General features: G+C 43.0%; 1 protein-coding gene and 1 long non-coding RNA gene across 5 annotated transcripts in view; one reads left to right on the forward strand and one right to left on the reverse strand.

Annotated features, from left to right (window-relative positions):
- Window positions 1-3,979: 3,979 nt before the first annotated feature.
- Window positions 3,980-4,906, reverse strand: LOC123729294 (uncharacterized). Its single transcript, XR_006761031.1, has 2 exons — window positions 4,678-4,906; window positions 3,980-4,510 (listed from the first exon to the last, which is right to left on the reverse strand). It is a non-coding gene; the product is annotated as an uncharacterized lncRNA (long non-coding RNA).
- The window catches only part of LOC106593875 (high-affinity choline transporter 1), a 29,145-nt gene continuing 9,658 nt past the window's right edge, over window positions 4,835-24,321 (forward strand). For 2 of the 4 annotated variants that reach the window (XM_045704017.1, XM_045704020.1), the window contains exons 1-4: window positions 4,838-5,049; window positions 10,847-10,984; window positions 11,263-11,453; window positions 11,797-11,910. In XM_045704017.1, the coding sequence (XP_045559973.1) occupies window positions 11,270-11,453; window positions 11,797-11,910 (298 nt within the window). In that variant the 5' untranslated portion in view covers window positions 4,838-5,049; window positions 10,847-10,984; window positions 11,263-11,269. Of the gene's footprint in view, window positions 5,050-10,655; window positions 10,985-11,262; window positions 11,454-11,796; window positions 11,911-24,321 lie in introns of those variants that run through there. The other 2 variants (XM_045704018.1, XM_045704019.1) reach the window with 2 other exon arrangements.

Below are 24,321 nucleotides of genomic sequence, written 5' to 3' on the forward strand. Positions count from 1 at the left end.
TTTGTTTTATGTGGTTCGGGGTGGTTGTGTGTTTAGTAGGGTGTTTGATTTATTATTCCGGGTTTTGGGCAATGTTCTATGTTTATGTATTTCTATGTTTAGTCTAGTCATTTGTATTTCTATGTTTAGGTAATTGGGGGTTGGACTCTCAATTGGAGGCAGGTGTTTTCTAGTTGCCTCTGATTGATTGTCCTATAAATAGGTATGTGTTTGTTTTTAGTATTTGTGGGAGATTGTGCTGTGTATAGCTATGTGCCTTACCGGCCTGTTATTTGTCGGTGTGTTTCTGTGTACGTATTTATTTTGGTTTACCTTCTTTGTCTGTTTAAATAAAAGAAGATGAGTGCACATTTCCCTGCTGCGTCTTGGTCCACTTTACCCTACAACAACCGTGACAGTTGTGTCTACAGAGGAGCAGCTGAAAGGAATGGCAAGAGATTTTGAGGCAGCTGCAGACACATTTGTTCAGTGGGCCAACAGGAAGTTGCAGGAACGGGATGAGGAAACAGAGCTGGAGTTAGAGACTGCCAATGAAAAGGTCTAGAAAGAAGAAAACTATGCCTGGAGAGATGGCACAATATGAGACATTTACTGGGGCAGAGAGTGCATACAGGATTAGTGTCCATAATCAAATTCTGGATATAGGTATAGATAGCGTCCATCTGCGATTTCTGAGTAATGGCACTTTGTATGCTGACATGGTTCTTCTGGACCCTAAAACCTTTAGTCAGATGACATCCAGTGCCAGTGGTCTTCCACAGAGCCCTTCAAGAACTAAGCAAATGTTTGATCAAATTTGACGGCAGAGCAACAGTGGCCAATTTACAGAGTGAGCTCATGAGTCTGGCAGAACAGTGGACAAGGTTAAAGAAATTGTGATTTGAAGAATACACAACCAGGACGATGGAGGATCATGGACCTGAAGGGAATTAAGACAAGGTGGAGATGGTGAACAAGAGCGGTTCATCTTGCAAGGACTGTCCAGTGTGTTGCTACCGTATTCTTAGTCTGTACAACCTATTGACGGACGCATACCACATCCTGGGCCTTGCGTACAAGTTCCTACTTACCCTGTCAGTAACCCAGGTAGCTTGCGAGCGAGCTTCTCTACTCTGAAATTCATCAGTAGGCTCAGGAGCACTCTCTCAACAGCACCTGGAGGCTTTTCTACTCATGGCTACTGAGTGAGATGTTTTAATGTCCCTGGACAGTGACCTGGTTATAAATGGCATTGCTGAGAGAAGTGAGCTGCGGCAGAAATTGCTAATTTAAGGAGGTAGGAGATATGTTTATTTTATTCTATGACTTGCCTACTCACCAGTCTTTTCACCAACACATTTCCTCCTGTATTATTTATTTATCTGGTCAGATGGTTCCAGAGATTCTTGCCACCTTGCTGCCAGTGCCATTGTGCCAATATGTGCTCTTTCTAGCCAGCCTCCTCTTAAGAGCAACATGTTCCCCTTGTTCTATTTTACATCTATTTTACTAAAGTTATTGTAATAAATATTGTTCGGTAATCTTGTTTACATAAAGTGTGGCGTGGGTTGTGGTGTATCGCTGGGGGGGTTTTGGTGGGCGGGTCTGAGTCAACAAATCCAGGGCCATTTTTCATTCCCAGTCTGTCCCTGCCTGGTACAATAGGGCGCCCTGGAGGTTTTGTAACATTCTTGTGTAATTTCGGCAAAGTATAGAAAGTAGCAATTTTAGGGTGTTGAATAGCCAAAAACGGTGTTAATTTTTGGTTATCTGACCAGAACTTTAATACCCATCTAGGACAGTAAAGATCGTGTTCTGAAATGGGGAAGTGGGGTCACTTCTGAGTTTCTGGTAAAATGCGTTGTCAATAAGTTGTCTGACACTCATTTGCATAAACCGTCCTATCCATGTCTACCACCGACCCACCTTTATCAGCAGGGTGGGTAAGGACTGATGTATCCATGTCTACCACCGACCCACCTTTATCAGCAGGGCGGGTATGGACTGATGTATCCATGTCTACCACCGACCCACCTTTATCAGCAGGGCGGGTATGGACTGATGTATCCATGTCTACCACCGACCCACCTTTATCAGCAGGGCGGGTATGGACTGATGTATCCATGTCTACCAGCGACCCACCTTTATCAGCAGGGAGGGTATGGACTGATGTATCCATGTCTACCACCGACCCACCCTTATCAGCAGGGCGGGTAAGGACTGATGTATCCATGTCTACCACCGACCCACCCTTATCAGCAGGGCGGGTATGGACTGATGTATCCATGTCTACCAGCGACCCACCCTTATCAGCAGGGCGGGTAAGGACTGATGTATCCATGTCTACAAGCGACCCACCCTTATCAGCAGGGCGGGTATGGACTGATGTATCCATGTCTACAAGCGACCCACCCTTATCAGCAGGGCGGGTATGGACTGCAACTCCACTTGGAGTTGGGCGGGTATGGACTTGCAACTCCACGAGGTGAGATCTTGCATGGAGCCCCAGGCCGAGGGAGATTGACAGTTCTTTTGTGTTTTTTCCATTTGCAAATAATCGCACCAACTGTTGTCACCTTCTCACCAAGCTGCTTGGCGATGGTCTTGTAGCACATTCCAGCCTTGTGTAGGTCTACAATCTTGTCCCTGACATCCTTGGAGAGCTCTTTGATCTTGGCCATGGTGGAGAGTTTGGAATCTGATTGATTGCTTCTGTGGGCAGGTGTCTTTTATACAGGTAACAAACTGAGATTAGGAGCACTCCCTTTAAGAGTGTGCTCCTAATCTCAGCTCGTTACCTGTATAAAAGACACCTGGGATTCAGAAATCTTTCTGATTGAGAGGGGGTCAAATACTTATTTCCCTCATTAAAATGCAAATCAATTCGTAACATTTTTTACATGCGTTTTTCAGGATTTTTTTGTTCTTATTCTGTCTCTCACTGTTCAGATAAACCTACCATTACAATTATAGACTGATCATTTCTTTGTCAGTTGGCAAGCGTACAAAATCAGCAGGGGATCAAATACTTTTTTCCCTCACTGTATGTATATATATATATATATATATATATATATATAAAAAATATATATATATATATATAAAAATATATATATATATAAAAAAATATATATATATAAAAATATAGATATATATAAATATATATTTATATATATAAAAATATAGATATATATAAATATATATATATATATATAAAAATATAGATATATATAAATATATATTTATATATATAAAAATATAGATATATATAAATATATATTTATATATATATATATATATATATATAAATAAATATATATAAAAATATATAAATATATATAAAAAATATATATATTTATATATATAAAAATATATAAATATATAAATATATATAAAAATATATAAATATATTTATATATATAAATATAAATATATATATATAAATATATAGAGAGGGGGTCAATAAATATAAATATATATAAATATATATATTTATAAAAATATATATATATATATATATATTTATATTTATATATTTATATATAAATATAAATATAAATTTCCCGCTCAGTGTACAGGTGTCACAACTTTCTCATCAATGTTGTATTTTGTGCTATATACACACTCCGGACTATTTAACATATACAGCTGCAGACTGTGAATGTGTAGTCTTGTAGTTTTCTTAACCATTTCATGCATGGGGACTGCATCCTCACGTCCTCTGGTCTGTATTTAATTTGCCAACCTTTTTAACATGTAGCTACAACTCCATGCTCTCGGGTCTATAGAGTAGTAGCCATTTCATCGTGAGGACTCCCGTCCCTGCGATTTCTTGTCTAAATGTACATTTTGTCATGAGTGCTATTCAAGCATTCGGGGGAAAAGGGGCGTTCCCTCCTTTCGTCGTAATGTCTGTGCTCACATGGGCTTGGCCACTGACTTGGTTAAGACTTCATATGAAAAACAGTTCTCTCATTTAGAAGGCTAACATCACATCTTCTCACAAATAGTCTCATATTTAATCATATCAGTTCCCCAACATTTGGATGTGAAGCTGATCACTGAGAATTATACACATTCAGATATACAGTTATGTTGTTCTACTGTCCTTAGTTACATTGCACATCTTTAACAAATTCAACAGGATTGTTCTTTAAGTGCCCACGGACCATTCCAACTGGTTGGAATACAGAAATATTGTTTCATTATTAAACCGTTTTATGTTCAAGTTTGGACAAGTCTCTCTGTGTGTTCCACAGTCACACATTCCACTCTCAATACTGCAGAGTTTTTACGACCGGTCATAAAATGAATTGGGGGGGGAAGAGAGGAAAATCTGGCTCCATAATTCTTGCCCAACAGGAGCATTGACAGGAGCAATAGGTAACGATGCTCTGACGCAGTTGTTGATATGTTCAAAGGGTCCCTGGTTCCAGCATAGGTTGGGGCAAGGAGAGGGACGGAAGCAATACTGTTACATTGGTGCCGTACCCGGATCACTCAGTTGGGTTCTGCCCAGCTGCTGGGTTTGCTGTGGACAAGGAGGAGGTCAAAGTGTGAATTGTTAGATACTACTGCACTGTTGGATCTAGGAATACAAGCATTTCGCTACACCCGCAATAACATCTGCTAAACATGTGTATGCGACCGATAACGTTTGATTTGATTTTACTTATTGTAAACTATCTGTAAACTCACCCCACCGTGCGTGTTTGGTTCCCAGGGTGACTTGTGCTCTACACAAAATACCCGCGACTTCATGCATCTGTGGAGTGGAAAATTCCATTAGAAGTGAGATGTATGTGTGTGACCCATGCAAGGGGTGTGCACGAGTCACACACATACACAGCTATGTTTCTTTATTTCTCTTCTCCCACGAGCTCGCACTGCACACTCACTCACTCACACACACTGTCGCCTTCCGAGGAATATCATACAAAGTTTCAGAGCCATACAGTGATCATGCTGGAAGAATAGACCCGCCTGACATCGCTTTGATTTGTAGCGCGAGCGCCGTAAACGCTTCTGACTGAGCGAGACGGGTCACATCTACCGAGAGCAGGAGTCAGGGTGGGTTTATTTCTCTCTCTCCCCCTCCTCTCGCTCTATTTCAAATCAATTCAAAGGGCTTTATTGGCATGGGGGAACATATGTTTACATTGCCAAAGCAAGTGAAACAGATAATAAACAGATGTGAAATTAACAGGGAATTTTTACTAGGATTAAATGTCAGGAATTGTGAAAAACTGAGTTTAAATGTATGTGGCTAAGGTGTATGTAAACATCTGACTACAACTGTATGTGCTCTCACGGGTCACTGACAGTTGAGGGGAGTAAAATAAGATGTTTTTTGTTGGTAGGTCAAAAACCATTCGACATCTCTGTTGTTGGCCTTATTGGAAGACATACAACCCGTTGTTTAGGCTATCCGCAAGTAGTGCATCTGGCTACCTTGAGGTTGATTTAGCCAGGCTGTCTCTATTCTGTCTCTATTCTGTTAAGGAACAGTAAACTTATTCTATTGAACATTCTTCCACAGGCTACAGTCTCTTAGCCACATAGTCTCCATCCTATTTTTAAAGCTGAAGGTTTTGAGAGTTTGTGTAAAATGATGTCCCTTGTGTTTGGATAGCTCGCAGTGCAGGAAGCCTCATTGGACCAGAGGCCTTGTTGGAGACCGTGAGAAGTCATTATCACCACATCAACAGCATCATGTTATGTGGGCTACTTTTTGTACCGACATGATCACGATTATGATGATAATTCATTTGATGTGTTGTGTCGTGGAATATTCGAATCAAGTGAGAGAGACTTTGTCATTTCTTCAAACAATCATCTTTATTTAATATCGATGAATTATTGCAATAATGAGGCTGGTTGACCCCACACCCTTGAGTGTTGGACAGAGTAACCTAACCTTTACACAAATGCAGAGAACTATATATAGCTGACACTAACAATGCTAAGCCATGGTTGGTTCAAACCCCCCTCATGCAGACTAAGGAGCATCATAAGCCACTCTGGGTTCATCCTGTTGTTATCTGCACGTGGGTTGTTGTCTTAACCCCACCCTGGCTTAGTTTCCCAGATGCAAGAATGATTTTGAGACAATGAGGGATTGTTCTACACCTAAGCTATCCCTAGTAAAACACATTCTTGTCTATATAATGCAGTCTTCAACTCATTTGTCAGCTCAAGCCTTCTCTGGTGACCATACGCCCAGATTAGCTGCAGGGAATTGTGGAGACCATACAAACACACACACTAGCAGGACAGAAATGTCTTCCTATTCGTTAAGTATTAATTGCTAACTATTAATATCAAACAAGTCGGGGGAAATACCAATTTTTTCTCTCACAGTTGCTAGTCATGGTAATTGGGTATGATGATGAATGTATAATAGTGAATGCATAAACCAAAAGTTGTGGTGCTGAGGCTGCATGGGGGATGATGTCCATGTAGCTAGGTAGCAGTGCGCGATAGTAGCGTTTCAATCGGTAAAGTCACTCGCACAGAGGCCTTAAAGTAGTTGTTTCACTTGCTCTTCAAGGGGTGTGGTTTTGTGGAGTGTCATGTCTTTGGACTATCATTAATGTTATGACGATTGTTTTATCAAATCGATTAACTATGTTTAATTATTACGATGATTAAATTACCCATGTAACAATTAATTAAGTAGTAATCTTGGGACACCACGGAAAAATGTATTTAACGAGTTACCGTTTTCTGAATGAACTCTTAGATATAAATATATCTCTTACATTTCAGTCATCAATCAATCATTAATGAATTGTTTACCTTCTATCAGTCTTATTCTGAATGTCACAAAATTCTTGGATATCTGCACGAACCCTAGCATAAATGATGAATCTTCGATATACAAATTGGCTTAATTATTTATTTACTAACTAAATGATCACACAGAATTACATAAACACAAACAGTTGGTTATTGGTTACTAACACAATGCCATGAAAGGTCCCTAGTGAAATAAACCCATATGACGGCTTGGTGTACAATGGAAAGGTGTGGGGACAGATAAAGAGCAGGCAAGACAGAATGGGACCCACTACATACAGTTGATAACTAGGCTCATTGAAATGCTAATACTTTGTAAATGAACAGCCGCTCATACGAAAGGAATTGCAATTTATATATTTATATTTATTTTCTTGTTTTCTCTCTGTTGAAATCGCCAGTCCATCTGCTGGAGAATCAGTCGACAGAAAGTCTCTGGTTTGTCCACCAGAGATCAAAGTCTTTCGTAGTTGTAGCTCTGTTATAAAGGGTACGTCAGATGTACCAATAGTCATTCGATAGGGAAATGTTCTCCAGAATGGATCTTTCAGAGTACCATTCAGTCGTTCGATAGGGAAGTGTTCTCCAGAATGGATCTTTCAGAGAACCATTGGGTCATTGGATAGGGAAGTGTCCTCCAGAATGGATCTTTCAGAGTACCATCGTTCGATAGGGAAGTGTTCTCCAGAATGGATCTTTCAGAGTACCATTCGGTCGTTTGATAGGGAAGTGTTCTCCAGAATGGATCTTTCAGAGTACCATTCGGTCGTTCGATAGGGAAGTGTTCTCCTCCCGTCTTCGGTCGAGTTTACTAGACTATTTAACATATACAGTTGCAGACTGTGAATGTGTAGTCTTGTAGTTTTCTTAACCATTTCATGTGTGGGGACTGCATCCTCACGTCCTCTGGTCTGTATGTAATTTGCCAACCTTTTTAACCTCTATGGGCTAGGTGGGACGCAAGCGTCCCACCCGTGGTGCACTCCATCAACAGCAGGTGCATTTCAAGAGCGGCAAATTTGAATACAAATAAATGTCAAAATTCAAATTTTTCAAACATACAACTATTTTACACCCTTTGAAAGATAAACATCTCCTTAATCTAACCACGTTTTACGATTTCAAAAAGGTTTTACGGCGAAAGCATAAATTTAGAGTATGTTAGGACAGTACATTTACAAGAGTTGTGTGTAATGTTTTGTCAATTCAAAGACAGGGTCACCAAAACCATAAAACCAGCTAAAATGATGCACTAACCTTTTACAATCTCCATCAGATGACACTCCTAGGACATTATGTTAGACAATGCATGCATTTTTAGTTCTATCAAGTTCATATTTATATCCAAAAACAGCGTTTTACTATGGCATTGATGTTGAGGAAATCGTTTCCCTCCAATAACCGGCAGTCAAGTCAGCAACACAAATTAAATAATTAAAATTAGAAAACATTGGTAAAATATTATATTGTCATTTAAAGAATTATAGATTTACATCTCTTGAACGCAATCAACTTGCCAGATTTAAAAATAACCTTACTGGGAAATCACACTTTGCAATAATCTGAGCACTGCGCCCAGAAAAATACGCGTTGCGATACAGACAAGCCGTCATGTTGGGGAGATCTAAAATCGAAAATACTATGTAAATAATCCATTACCTTTGATTCTCTTCATCAGATGTCACTTCCAGGTATCACAGGTCCATAACGAATGTAGTTTTGTTCAAAAAAGCTCATAATTTATGTCCAAAAATCTCCGTCTTGTTAGCACATGATCTAAGCCCGCCAGACTTCACTTCATGAACGAGGGGAAAAAATATATTTCCGTTCGTTCAAACATGTCAAACGTTGTATAGCATAAATCATTAGGGCCTTTTTTAACCAGAACATGAATAATATTCAAGGTGGACGAATGCATTCTCTTTTATAACGTATTGGAACGAGGGTACCCAACATGAACTCGCGCGCCAGGTGTCTAATGGGCCATCATCGTTCCATGGCTCTTGTTCGGTCAGATCTCCCTCCAGAAGACTCAAAACACTTTGTAAAGGCTGGTGACATCTAGTGGAAGCAATAGGAAGTGCCAAAATATTCCTCAGCCCCTGTGTTTTTCAATGGCATAGGTTTAAAGGTAATACAACACATCAGGTACCCACTTCCTGTCAGAAAATTCCTCAGGGTTTTGCCTGCCAAATGAGTTCTGTTATACTCACAGACACCATTCAAACAGTTTTAGAAACTTTAGAGTGTTTTCTATCCATATATAATAAGTATATGCATATTCTAGTTACTGGGTAGGATTAGTAACCAGATTAAATCGGGTACATTTTTTTATCCAGCCGTGCAAATACTGCCCCCTAGCCCTAACAGGTTAACATGTAGCTACAACTCCATGCTCTCAGGTCTATAGAGTAGTAGCCATTTCGCTTGCGTCCCACCTACTCAACAGCCAGTGTAATCCCGTGGCGCGTTATTCAAATTCCTCAAAAATGCAAAAACTTCAATTTTTCAAACATATGACTATTTTACACCATTTTAAAGACAAGACTCTCGTTAATCTAACCACACTGTCCGATTTCAAAAAGGCTTTACAACGAAAGCAAAACATTAGATTATGTCAGCAGAGTACCCAGCCAGAAATAATCAGACACCCATTTTTCAAGCTAGCATATAATGTCACATAAACCCAAACCACAGCTAAATGTAGTACTAACCTTTGATGATCTTCATCAGATGACAACCCTAGGACATTATGTTATACAATACATGTATGTTTTGTTCAATCAAGTTCATATTTATATCAAAAACCAGCTTTTTACATTAGCATGTGACTAGCATGTGACTAGCATTCCCACCGAACACTGCCGGTGAATTTACTAAATTACTCACGATAAACGTTCACAAAAAGCATAACAATTATTTTAAGAATTATAGATACAGAACTCCTCTATGCACTCGATATGTCCGATTTTAAAATAGCTTTTCGGTGAAAGCACATTTTGCAATATTCTCAGTAGATAGCTCGGCATCACAGGGCTAGCTATTTAGACACCCAGCAAGTTTAGCACTCACCGAAGTCAGATTTACTATAAGAAAAATGTTATTACCTTTGCTGTCTTCGTCAGAATGCACTCCCAGGACTTCTACTTCAATAACAAATGTTGGTTTGGTCCAAAATAATCCATCGTTATATCCAAATAGCGGCGTTTTGTTCATGCGTTCAAGACACTATCCGAAAGGGTAAATAAGGGTGACGAGCATGGCGCAATTCGTGACAAAAAATGTCTAAATATTCCATTACCGTACTTCGAAGCATGTCAACCGCTGTTTAAAATCAATTTTTATGCAATTTTTCTCATAAAAAAACGATAATATTCCGACCGGGAATCTGCGTTTAGGTAAACAGACGAAAGAAAATAAAGCATGGGGTCGACTCGGGCACGCGCCTAAGCCCATAGTACTCTGATCGGCCACTTGCCAAACGCGATAAAGTGTTTCAGCCAGAGGCTGCCTCGATATCGTTCAGCTTTTTCCCGGGCTCTGAGAGCCTATGGGAGCCGTAGGAAGTGTCACGTTATTGCAAAGATCCTCAGTCTTCAATAAAAAGAGCCAAGATGAAACACAACTTGTCAGACAGGCCACTTCCTGCATGGAATCTTCTCAGGTTTTGGCCTGCCATATGAGTTCTGTTATACTCACAGACACCATTCAAACAGTTTTAGAAACTTTAGGGTGTGTTCTATCCAAAGCCAATAATTATATGCATATTCTAGTTACTGGGCAGGAGTAGTAACCAGATTAAATCGGGTACGTTTTTTATCCGGCCGTGTCAATACTGCCCCCTAGCCCTAACAGGTTAAACCGTTTTATGTTCAAGTTTGGACAAGTCTCTCTGTGTGTTCCACAGTCACACATTCCACTCTCAATACTGCAGAGTTTTTACGACCGGTCATAAAACGAATTGGGGGGGGAAGAGAGGAAAATCTGGCTCCATAATTCTTGCCCAACAGGAGCATTGACAGGAGCAATAGGTAACGATGCTCTGACGCAGTTGTTGATATGTTCAAAGGGTCCCTGGTTCGAGCATAGGTTGGGGCAAGGAGAGGGACGGAAGCAATACTGTTACATTGGTGCCGTACCTCGATCACTCAGTTGGGTTCTGCCCAGCTGCTGGGTTTGCTGTGGACAAGGACGAGGTCAAAGGGGGGTGAGTGTAACCTGTCTAGCTAGTTAGCGGTGTGCGCTAGACTAGTAGGCTTTCAATTGGTGATGTCACTCGCTCTGAGACCTTGAAGTAGTTGTTTTGAGAGTTTGTGTAAAAGTCTAGATTGGGGCAAGGAGAGGGACAGACAGAGAGTTAGAGACAGAACACAAACTCTCCTCTCCTGTGCTCTCTTCCCCTCGTGTGCGTGTTGGCTACATGCATGTTGTTGACGTTGCTCTGGATTCTGGTGGAAGTCTTATATCTTGATGTGTGTGTGATAGACTCAGGATGGCTCTGGATGTTGGTGGCCTGGTGGCGGTGGTGGTCTTCTATGTCCTGATCCTGGCCATAGGGATCTGGGCCTCCAGGAAGTCCAAGAAGGAGGAGGAGAAATGTGTAGGCAGCAAGAGTGAAGTCACCATGATAGGAGGACGCAATATCAACGTTTTGGTGGGGGTTTTCACTATGACAGGTGAGTCCTGTGTGTGTGTGTGTGTGTGTGTGTGTGTGTGTGTGTGTGTGTGTGTGTGTGTGTGTGTGTGTGTGTGTGTGTGTGTGTGTGTGTGTGTGTGTGTGTGTGTGTGTGTGTGTGTGTGTGTGTGTGTGTGTGTGTGTGTGTGGGGGGTAACAGAAACAGTGCTTCAGCCTGGAGATGTCAGGGAAGATGTAACAGTGTGTTATACCTTAGAGTAAACAGTAATACTGGACATTATTACACTGTGACTGATATGCGTTTTCCAGGAATGTGTTGTTCATTGAGAGGTGTGTGCATGTTTGTGCTCTTTGTGCTCACGACTGTGTATCTGTTGTCATAGCGACGTGGGTTGGAGGGGGCTACATCATGGGCACTGCAGAGGCTGTCTACTCTCCCTCTCAAGGTCTCATCTGGGCTTTGGGGCCCCTGGCTTATCTTATCACCTTCATATTGGGTAAGAAGTACGAAGAGAGCTTATCAGCAGTCAGCTGCACTGCTAGCATTAGCATGAGCTACACACCATCCACTAACACAGGTAGTTAGTATAAGCGACACGCCGTCTACCCATACAGGTTGCAAGCATTAGTATTAACAACATGATAGCATTAGCATTAGCAACACACCATCCACTAACACAGGTTGTTAGCATTAGCAACATACCATCCACTAACACAGGTTGTTAGCAATAGCAACACACTTTTCACCAAACACACTAAGGGAGTGAACCACAGGAGACTGCTACAATGAGTGTTTCCCTAAAAGCTGTCTGGGTTTAAAGATCTTCTATTGAACAGAAAGAGAATAGCTTAATCAGTTGATAGTGACAGAATTAGATTACTTCCCAAGCAAAGTACATTGTTTGTCTCCTCGGCTATAGAAGGTTGTAGCTCAGCATCTGAATGTCAAAGAAATGAAACAATCATATCCCCATGTGCATCGGCGTTACGTCTTTCCCGGGGACTTTACAGCTTGTTTCTCGCATAAAGCATCACGAACCAAATCAGATCCATTTTATTTTCTTAAAAATGTTAAATTGTGAATGTGATTTTTGCCATTTTCTTTAAAACACAAAAACTACTGGGCCTCAAGGGACCCCCCTTCAAGCTAATGAACAGTCATTCTGACTGCAACATTCTAAAAGTGTAATTAATACATTTCATATATGCTATCGCAAAAATAATCATTTGGTTGTGTTTATGAAGGTCTAAGGTAATATTAGAATACGAATCTTATTTTATTTCACATAACACAATAGCATTTTCCTTAGTTTATGTTACTGTAGGCTATATGTAAAATCAAAACTCACAAAAAACACAAATATTCAAGTGTTCAATCAATTTCTATTTGAGGTGCCTTTGTTACAACTATGAAACAAAAAATGTATGTGTTGGAACACGGTAACAGCTTCTTTTTATAACGCCAAAATAAAACAAATACACCAAAATACACCAACCACCAAGATGCACGATCAGCAAGATGCGCAGTCAAATGATAAAATCATCAATAGTCTAAACATCCTTATAAGCGCCAAGTGTGCTTGATAAATAATTAAAATCAGCACAAAAGCAATAATGACATAATGAATATAAGTGTCGATATGACAGCAGTCATTATATTTATACGTCGGATACCATGGCGAATTTGTCTGTTTCTTTGTCATCAAAATGGAGGTATGCATGGACTACAGGAAAAGGAGGGCTGAACACGCCCCCATTCACATCGACGGGGCTGTAGTGGAGCGGGTAGAGAGTTTCAAGTTCCTTGGTGTCCACATCACCAACAAACTATCATGGTCCAAAGAAACCAAGATAGTCGTGAAGAGGGCACAACAAAACCTTTGCACCCTCAGGAGACTGAAAAGATTTGGCATGGGTCCCCAGATTCTCAAAAATGTCTACAGCTGCACCATCGAGAGCATCCTGACCGGTTGCATCAGCGCCTGGTATGGCAACTGCTTGGCATCTGACAGTAAGGCGCTACAGAGGGTAATGCGTACAGCCCAGTACATCACTGGGACCAAGCTTCCTGCCATCCAGGACCTATATACTAGGCGGTGTCAGAGGAAGGCCCATGTGACAAATACAATTTGATTTGACATCTCTGGAGAGACCTGAAAATAGCTGTGCAGTGACACTCCCCATCCAACCTTACAGAGCTTGAGAATATCTGCTGTCACGACTTCCGCCGAAGTTGGTCCCTTTCTTTGTTCGGGCGGAGTTCGGCGTCACTGACCTTCTAGACATCGCCGATCCACTTTTCATTTTCCATTGGTTTTGTCTGGTCTTCCCTCACACCTGGTTCCAATTCCATCAATTACATGTTGTGTATTTAACCCTCTGTTCCCCCCCATGTCCTTGTCCGTAATTGTTTGTTGTAGTGCTTGTGCACGGTATGCTGGTATTTATGGGGTTTTGTTTGACCCATTTATTGTATTATTCTGTTGACGGTGGTTTATGGTTTGTGGTGGCTAATTTCTGCATTACCAAATGAGGAGAGTTACAAACTTCACACACCAGTCAGAGTTATACTTAAACTACATCTTTAATAATTAAGAGTTTTGCAAAAGCACTTGACTTTCAATGATGCGCTATCTCTAATGAACCATTGAAAAGTGACTACACAAAAGTACAAAGAGCTTTTATAGCCAATATGCACCCCTTCAACGTACATGACGAACCACAGATCTTAGGAACAGTTCACAAAGGTTAAGTTTTGTATGAAAGATATCTATAATACATAACAGACAGCAACTGCTGTATCAACAGTGTTCATTGTATAGACCAGTGTCTGGTCCTCCTACTCCAAACAGGAACAGTCCCTCCCTGGTACGGTATAGAACAGAACCATTAGCTCATATCCTCTGGAATGCTCTTTAGGCGTTATTATCAAAATACATCGTAAATCTCCTCTGTCAGTGCTCTCTCATAGAGGCCCATCCTCAGTAAAACACACACACATATGGACACAATGTTCCATTATGTCCTCTTCCCTTTCTGATATTCTGCATAGCACCAGGGACATGTAAAAGACAAGCCTGACCTCTCCCCTCTCTGGGCCCCAAGTGACTGAGCCCCAGCTAAGGGAAACGTGCAACTGAAAGACACCAGAGTCCAAAGGGATACATTCTAATGACAATTATCTCACATAAGCATATTATGCAAATAAAACATCTTAATTATCTATGTTACCCAACTAATTCTGATTCATCCACCACAGGTTATTAAACACAACTGTTGTAAATCAGTTTCCGCTCTCCTGCGCCTGACTTCTCTGCCGCCAGTAGCATCGCATTACAGAATTACGGACCAATACTATGGAGTCAGCAGGAGCAGGTACCTCAGGTATAGGGGTGGAGGAGCGTGTCTGGGAGCACGTAGCAATGCTCCAACATCTTGGCACCGCCATGGACCGCGTTGTCCAGACAATGGACCGCTGGGAGAGACAGGGAGTTCTTCCAGCGCCTCCACCAGCACAACCGGGGTCTCTACTGAGCGCCCCTCTTCATCCTGGTCCCAGTGGGATTCGTCTGTCTCTCCCTGCCCCAGGAATATGATGGGAAGGCTGAGAACTGCCAGGGGTTCCTTCTACAACTGCACCTATACCTGGCCACCGTCCACCCGGCTCCGTCGGGCCGTGAGAGGGTGTCCGCCCTCATCTCGTGCCTCACCGGGAAAGCCCTGGAGTGGGCCAACGCCGTGTGGAGACAGGGAGATGTGGCGTTGGACCAGTTTGAGGAGTTCACCCGCCGTTTCCGGGGAGTCTTCAACCACTCGCTCGAGGGTAGAGTGGTGGGTGAGCGCCTCTTCCATCTGAGGCAGGAGACAAGGAGCACCCAGGAGTTTTCCCTGGAGTTTAGGACCCTGGCTGCCGGCACGGGATGGAACGACAGGGCCCTGATCGACCACTACCGTTGCAGTCTGTGCAAGGACGTCCGTCGGGAGTTGGCGTGCAGAGACACCACCCTCACGTTTGAGAGGCTGATGGGCCTGTCCACCTGGCTGGACAACCTGCTGGCTACCCGGGGATGCTCAGATCAGGGTCTGGTGGTTCCAACCTTCCGCACCCCCTCTCCGATACCCATGGAACTGGGAGGGGCGGTGCGCAGAGAGAACGGAGGGGGTTCCAGCTCGTGCACCATCTGTGGCCGCAGAGGTCACACTGCCGGTCGGTGCCGGGTTGGTTCCTCTGGGGATCGAGGCAGCAGGCAGTGCGCTCTGGCATCACCCCAGGTGAGCCTGCACCATTCTCACCCAGAGCCCTCTGTTGCTCATATGATTGTCTGTCACTTTTTCTGAGTTTTCCCCGCATTCCCAGCATAAGGTGCTCGTCGATTCAGGCGCGGCTGGGAACTTTATAGATAGATCATTCGCCCACACAGTGGGGCAAAAAAGTATTTAGTCAGCCACCAATTGTGCAAGTTCTCCCACTTAAAAAGATGAGAGAGGCCTGTAATTTTCATCATAGGTACACGTCAACTATGACAGACAAAATGAGAAAAAAAATCCAGAAAATCCCATTGTAGGATTTTTAATGAATTTATTTGCAAATTATGGTGGAAAATAAGTATTTGGTCACCTACAAACAAGCAAGATTTCTGGCTCTCACAGACCTGTAACTTCTTCTTTAAGAGGCTCCTCTGTCCTCCACTCGTTACCTGTATTAATGGCACCTGTTTGAACTTGTTATCAGTATAAAAGACACCTGTCCAAAACCTCAAACAGTCACACTCCAAACTCCACTATGGCTAAGACCAAAGAGCTGTCAAAGGACACCAGAAACAAAATTGTAGACCTGCACCAGGCTGGGAAGACTGAATCTGCAATAGGTAAGCAGCTTGGTTTGAAGAAATCAACTGTGGGAGCAATTATTAGGAAATGGAAGACATACAAGACCACTGATAATCTCCCTCGATCTGGGGCTCCACGCAAGATCTCACCCCGTGGGGTCAAAATGATCACAAGAACGGTGAGCAAAAATCCCAGAACCACACGGGGGGGACCTAGTGAATGACCTGCAGAGAGCTGGGACCAAAGTAACAAAGCCTACCATCAGTAACACACTACGCCGCCAGGGACTCAAATTCTGCAGTGCCAGACGTGTCCCCCTGCTTAAGCCAGTACATGTCCAGGCCCGTCTGAAGTTTGCTAGAGAGCATTTGGATGATCCAGAAGAGGATTGGGAGAATGTCATATGGTCAGATGAAACCAAAATATAACTTTTTGGTAAAAACTCAACTCGTCGTGTTTGGAGGACAAAGAATGCTGAGTTGCATCCAAAGAACACCATACCTACTGTGAAGCATGGGGGTGGAAACATCATGCTTTGGGGCTGTTTTTCTGCAAATGGACCAGGACGACTGATCCGTGTAAAGGAAAGAATGAATGGGGCCATGTATCGTGAGATTTTGAGTGAAAACCTCCTTCCATCAGCAAGGACATTGAAGATGAAACGTGGCTGGGTCTTTCAGCATGACAATGATCCCAAACACACCACCCGGGCAACGAAGGAGTGGCTTCGTAAGAAGCATTTCAAGGTCCTGGAGTGGCCTAGCCAGTCTCCAGATCTCAACCCCATAGAAAATGTTTGGAGGGAGTTGAAAGTCTGTGTTGCCCAGCGACAGCCCCAAAACATCACTGCTCTAGAGGAGATCTGCATGGAGGAATGGGCCAAAATACCAGCAACAGTGTGTGAAAACCTTGTGAAGACTTACAGAAAACGTTTGACCTGTGTCATTGCCAACAAAGGGTATATAACAAAGTATTGAGATAAACTTTTGTTATTGACCAAATACTTATTTTCCACCATAATTTGCAAATAAATTCATTAAAAATCCTACAATGTGATTTTCTGGATTTTTTTTTCTCATTTTGTCTGTCATAGTTGAAGTGTACATATGATGAAAATTACAGGCCCCTCATCTTTTTAACCTGTTAGGGCTAGGGGGCAGCATTGACACGGCTGGATAAAAAACATACCCGATTTAATCTGGTTACCACTCCTACCCAGTAACTAGAATATGCATATACTTATTACATATGGATAGAAAACACCCTAAATTTTCTAAAACTGTTTGAATGGTGTCTGTGAGTATAACAGAACTCAAATGGCAGGTCAAAACCTGAGAGATTCCTTTACAGGAAGTGGCCTGTCTGACCATTTGTTGAACTTCTTTTCCATCTCTATCATTTACTAAGGATCTCTGCTCTAACGTGACACTTCCCACGTCGTCCATAGGCGCTCAGAGCCCGGGAAAAAACAGAATGTCGTCATTCCAGCCCCAGGCTGAAACACATTATCGCCTTTCTCAAGTGGCCGATCAAGGGACATTAGCTTATGCGCGTGACCCCGACCGCCCCCGCCTTTGGGATTTTTTCCTCTGTTTGCCGAAAAGGAGATTCCCTGTCGGAATATTATCGCTTTTCTACGAGAAAAATGTCGTAAAAATTGATTTTAAACAGCGGTTGACATGCTTCGAAGTACGGTAATGGAATACTTAGAATTTTATTGTCACGAATTGCGCCATGCGCGTGACACTTCTTTACTATTTCGGATAGTGTCTGGAACGCACGAACAAAACGCCGCTATTCGGATATAACGATGGATTATTTTGGACCAAACCAACATTTGTTATTGAAGTAGCAGTCCTGGGTGTGTATTCTGACGAAGACAACAAAAGGTAATGAAACTTTTATAATAGTAAATATGATTATGGTGAGTGCTAAACTTGCCGGGTGTCTAAATAGCGAGCCCGTGATGCCTGGGCTATGTACTTAGCTTTTTGGTGAAAGCACATTTTGCAATATTCTATTTTAAAATCGGACATATCGAGTGCATAGAGGAGGTCTGTATCTATAATTCTTAAAATAATTGTTATGCTTTTTGTGAACGTTTATCGTGAGTAATTTAGTAAAATGTTAGCGAATTCTGAACGTCACATGCTGAACGTCACATGCTAATGTAAAAAGCTGGTTTTTGATATAAATATGAACTTGATTGAACAAAACATGCATGTATTGTATAACATAATGTCCTAGGGTTGTCATCTGATGAAGATCATCAAAGGTGAGTGCTGCATTTAGCTGTCTTCTGGGTTTTGGTGACATTATATGCTGGCTTGAAAAATGGGTGTCTGATTATTTCTGGCTTGGTACTCTGCTGACATAATCTAATGTTTTGCTTTCGTTGTAAAGCCTTTTTGAAATCGGACAGTGTGGTTAGATTAACGAGAGTCTTGTCTTTAAATGGCTGTAAAATAGTCATATGTTTGAGAAATTGAAGTAATAGGATTTTTAAGGTTTTGAAAATCGCGCCACAGGATAGCAGTGGCTGTTACGTAGGTGGGACGAATTCGTCCCGCCTAGCCTAGAGAGGTTAAGTGGGAGAACTTGCACAATTGGTGGCTGACTAAATACTTTTTTGCCCCACTGTAGTTTAGGGATCCCCATTGTTCCCGTGGCTGTGCCCTTCCCCGTTCACGCCTTAGATAGTCGACCATTAGAGTCAGGTTTGATCAGGGAGGCCACCGCTCCTCTGGGCATGGTGACGTAGGGGGGGGCACAAGGAGAGAATTAGTCTCTTCCTGATTGACTCTCCTGCATTTCCCATGGTGCTAGGCCTACCCTGGTTAGTTTGTCATGACCCCACTGTTTCTTGGCCACAGAGGGCTCTCACGTGGTGGTCGCGGGAGTGCTCGGGGAGGTGTTTAGGAGTTTCCGTTGGTGCTACTATGGTTGAAAGTCCAGACCAGGTCTCCACCGTGCGCATTCTCCCTGAATATGCCGATTTGGCTCTCACCTTCTCTAAAAAGAAGGCGACTCAATTACCACCCCATCGACGAGTGATTGTGCGATAAATCTCCTGGTAGACGCTGCACTTCCCAGGAGTCACGTGTTTCCCCTCTCACAGGCGGAGACGGAGGCTATGGAAACATGTCTCCGAATCCCTGCGTCAAGGGTACATTCGGTCCTCCACTTCACCCATCTCCTCGAGTTTCTTTTTTGTGAAGAAGGAGGAGGGAGGTCTGCGCCCGTGTATTGACTATCGGGGTCTGAACCAGATCACTGAGGTATAGTTACCCACTACCACTCACAGCCACAGCGATTGAGTCAATGCACGGGGCGCGCTTCTTCACCAAACTAGATCTCAGGAGTGCTTAGAACCTGGTGCGTATCCGGTAGGGAGACGAGTGGAAGACGGCTTTCAGTACCACCTCAGGGCACTATGTGTACCTCGTCATGCCATACGCGTTGATGAATGCGCCATCAGTCTTCCAAGCCTTTGTAGACGAGATTTTCAGGGACCTGCACAGGCAGGGTGTAGTGGTGTATATTGATGACATTCTGATATACTCCGCTACACGCGCCGAGCATGTGTCCCTGGTGCGCAGGGTGCTTGGTCGCCTGTTGGAGCATGACCTGTACGTCAAGGCCGAGAAATGCTTATTTATCCAGCAATCCGTCTCCTTCCTAGGGTATCTCATTTCCACCTCAAGGGTGGCAATGGAGAGTGACCGCATTTCAGCCGTGCCTAATTGGCCGACTCCCACCACGGTAAAGGAGGTGCAGCGGTTCTTAGGGTTTTCCAACTACTACCAGAGGTTTATCCTAGGTTTTGGTCAGGTAGCGGCTCCCATTACCTCACTGCTGAAGGGGGGCCCGGTGCGTTTGCAGTGGTCGGCTGAGGCGGACAGGGCTTTTAGTCACCTGAGGGCTCTGTTTGCCTCGGCTCTCATGCTGGCCCATCCGGATCCCTCTTTGGCGTTCATAGTGGAGGTTGATGCGTCCGAGGCTGGAATAGGAGCTATGCTCTCTCAGTGCTTGGGTATGCCACCGAAGCTATGATGTGGGGGACCGGGAGCTGTTGGCTGTCGTCAAGGCCTTGAAGGCGTGGAGACATTGGCTTGAGCGGGCTAGACACCCTTTTCTCATCTGGACTGACCACCGCAATCTGGAGTACATCCGGGCAGCGAGGAGACTGAACCCTCGCCAGGCAAGGTTGGCCATGTTTTTCACCCGTTTTGTGTTTACCCTTTCCTACAGACCAGGCTCCCAGAATGTAAAGGAAGACGCATTGTCCCGGCTGTATGACACAGAGGAGCGGCCCATGGAACCCACTCCCATACTCCCCTCCTCCTGCCTGGTGGTGCTGGTAGTGTGGGAGCTGGACACGGACATAGAGCAGGCGTTACGTGCAGAGCCCACTCCTGTCCAGTGTCCCGCTGGGCGTCTGTACGTCCCGTCTGCTGTTCCTGACCGGTTGATCTATTGGGCCCACACGTCACCCTCCTCTGGTCATCCTGGGATCGGTCGGACAGTGCGCCCTGCGCCTCGCCCTCCGGGTCGTTCTCGAGGCCGGTGTCGACGCACGGCTCGGGGGGGGTGTACTACAGCTACGACTTCTGCCGAAGTTGGTCCATCTCCCTGTTTGGGCGGTGTTCGGCGGTCGACTTCCCCAACCTTCTAGCCATCGCCGATCCACTTTCATTTTCCATTGGTTTTGTCTTGTCTTCCATCACACCTGGTTCCAATTCCATCAATTACATGTTGCCCTCCTTAAACTGGTTATAACTGTTTGATATTAAGATTCTAACACCGACAGTGTGTTGTATAGACTTATTTAGGACAAGTCAAGGACGGAGGGGGGCATGACTTTACAAATGAGCAGTTAATGGACAGTCAATGGACAGTTGACGTGCAGTTAATGTGTAGTTAATGGGAAGTTAATGGATAGTTTATGGACAGTGAATGGGTAGTTAATGGACAGTAAATGGGTAGTTAATGGGCAGTCAATGGGTAGTTAATGGACAGTAAATGGGTAGTTAATGGACAGTAATGGGTAGTTAATGGACAGTAAATGGGTAGTTAATGGACAGTAATGGGTAGTTAATGGACAGTAATGGGTAGTTAATGGACAGTTCATGGGTAGTTAATGGACAGTTAATGGTTAAAAGGTAGGCCTATGGCATACCCTCTCATACCCCTCAATTCGAGTTCTTGTTTTAACTTAACAGCCCTTCACTGACACGTAGACAGGCTATTTAAAGAGTGCATGGTGGGTGGAGGAATTAGCTGAGAAATCTATGGATATAGCAGCCAATAGCCTAATTTCTTCTGTCAAACGGGTACGTCTTCCTCTTATTTCTTAAATAGATAGAAATAGGCTCCAACACAGTGCCCTCTTGTTGTTGGTAATGTCTGATTAAAATGAAATGAATTATGCCTACATGAGTTGATCTACTTTCAGTCCATTTCCGATTGTCACGGCTGCTACTTCAAGTTTCAGCACCAGAATATAAATTACTTGAATCTGGCTTATTGTTCGGTCAATGACTCTGATAAATTCATCATGTACAGGAGATATACTGTTTTTATTCAAATCATTTATAGTAGTAGCAAGCTATTAAAGTTCACCTCCGGTCCTTCTCCTAATCTTCACGATCTCCTTCTCAAACTGAACAGAACATAGGCTATAGGCTTGTCCGTGCACAAGATATAGATTTTTATAGAATGATTTGTCTCTCCTCCTGAACTGCCACTGTAGGCCTACACAGCACCGCCATTGGTTAGGCAGCACACAAAAAGGTTTTGATCAACAAGAGCAGAGCATGCTGGGGCTCAGAGTTGGAATATCCATTGCTGTGGGTAATGCAGCCTAGTTTTATTTACACCATCCCAGCAGCGCAAAAGACTCAGGAAGGAAGTATATTTTCCTAGAAATATAACTTTTCTCTGTGCTTCTCCGAGCATGCACTTCGTAGCCTATAGCCTATGGGTCATGTGATTGAGACCACACTAAATAGCCTATAGCCTATGGGTCATGTGATTGAGACCACACTAAATAGCCTATAGGCCACTTGATATTGCGCACCCAGAAAAGAATCAGAGATGAGGGGTGGGATCGGGCACACATCGATATATAGCCTAATAAGCAACTAATTCTAAAACATTGAGAAATATTGAAATTTCATCAATTACAAATTACTAGATTTAAAAAAATACTAAACCCTCCAGTTGACTGAAATTGAAAAGCATGCCCCTCCCCTATTTTCCCCCAGGTCCCCATTCTGTACATTTAGATCCATCCCTAACACAGATACACAGATACACACAGACACACAGGTACACAGATACACACAGACACACAGACACACAGACACACAGGTACACAGATAAACAGGTACACAGGTGCTCCAGTATCCCTGCACATTGTACATATACAGTCAGGTCCATAAATATTTGGACATTGACCAAATTATAATTTCTACCACAGCATATTGGAGTTGAAATTAAAGAAGGATTATGAGCTGAAAGTGCAGACTTTCAGCTTTAATTTGAGGGTATTTACATTCAAATCGGGTAAACGGTGTAGGAATTACAACACTTTTTATATGTGGTCCTTCCCTTTTTAAGGGACAAAAAGTAATTGAACAATTGGCTGCTCAGCTGTTCCATGGCCAGGTGTATGTTATTCCCTCATTAGTTCATTTACAAGTAATCAGAGAAAAGGTCTAGCGTTGATTTCAAGTGTGGCATTTGCATTTGGAATATGTTGCTGTTAACCTCAATATGAAATCCAAAGAGCTGTCACTGCCAGTGAATCAAGACATCATTAGGCTGACAAGTCAAAACAAACCCATCGGAGAGATAGCAAAAACTTTAGGTGTGGCCAAATCAACTATTTGGTACATTCTTAAAGAGAAATAACACACTGGTGAGCTCAGGAACACCAAAAGGCCCAGAAGACCACAGAAAACAAATGTGGTGGATGAAAGAATAATTCTTTCCCTGGTGAAGAAAAACCCCTTCACAACAGTTGACCAGATGAAGAACACCCTCCAGGAGGTAGGCGTATCTGTGTCAAAGTCAACATTCAAGAGAAGACTTCACCAGAGTAAATGGTTTACCACAAGATGTAAACCATTGGTAAGCCTCAAAAACAGGAAGTCCAGCTTAGAGTTAGCCAAAAAACATTTAAAAAAAAGCCTGTACAGTTCTGGAACAACATCCTATGGTCAGATGAGACAAAGATCAACTTGTACCAGAATGATGGGAAGAGAAGAGTATGGAGAAGGGAAGGTACTGCTCATTATCCAAAGCATACCACCTCATCTGTGAAGCATGGTGGAGGTATTGTTATGGCATGGGCATGCATGGCTGCCAATGGAACTGGGTCCCTTGTATTTATTGACGATGTGACTGCTGACAAAAGCAGCAGGATGAATTATGTGTTTAGGGCTATATTATCTGCTCAGATTCAGCCAAATGCTTCAAAACTCATTGGACGGTGCTTCACAGTCCAGATGGACAATGACCCGAAGTATACTGCGAAAGCAACCCAATACTTTTTGGAGGCAAAGAAGTGGAATGTTCTGCAATGGCCAAGTCAATCCCCTGACCTGAATCCAATTGAGCATGCATTTCCCTTGCTGAAGGCAAAACGCCCAACGAACAAGCAGGAAGTGAAGACAGCTGCAGTAAAGGCCTGGCAGAGCATCACCAGGGAAGAAACCCAGCATCTGGTGATGTCCATGGGTTACAGACTTCAGGCAGTCATTGACTGTAAAGGATTTGCAACCAAGTCTTAAAACTCACAATTTAATTTATGATTATGTGAGTTTGTCCAATTACTTTTGAGCCCCTAAAATTGGGGTGCTATGTCTAGAAATGGTTGTTATTCCTACACGGTTCATACAATAATTTTGACAAAACTCTTAAATTAAAGATGAAAGTCTACACTTAAAGCACATCCTGTTTCCTTTCAATTCCATTGTGGCGGCGTACAGAGACAGAATTATGCAAATAGTGTCACTGTCCACATACTTATGGACCTGACTGTAGTACTGGAACTGACCCTGTATATAGCTTCT

The sequence above is a fragment of the Salmo salar genome, chromosome ssa20 (genome assembly GCF_905237065.1).
Source record: "Salmo salar chromosome ssa20, Ssal_v3.1, whole genome shotgun sequence".
Classification (NCBI taxonomy): domain Eukaryota; kingdom Metazoa; phylum Chordata; class Actinopteri; order Salmoniformes; family Salmonidae; genus Salmo; species Salmo salar.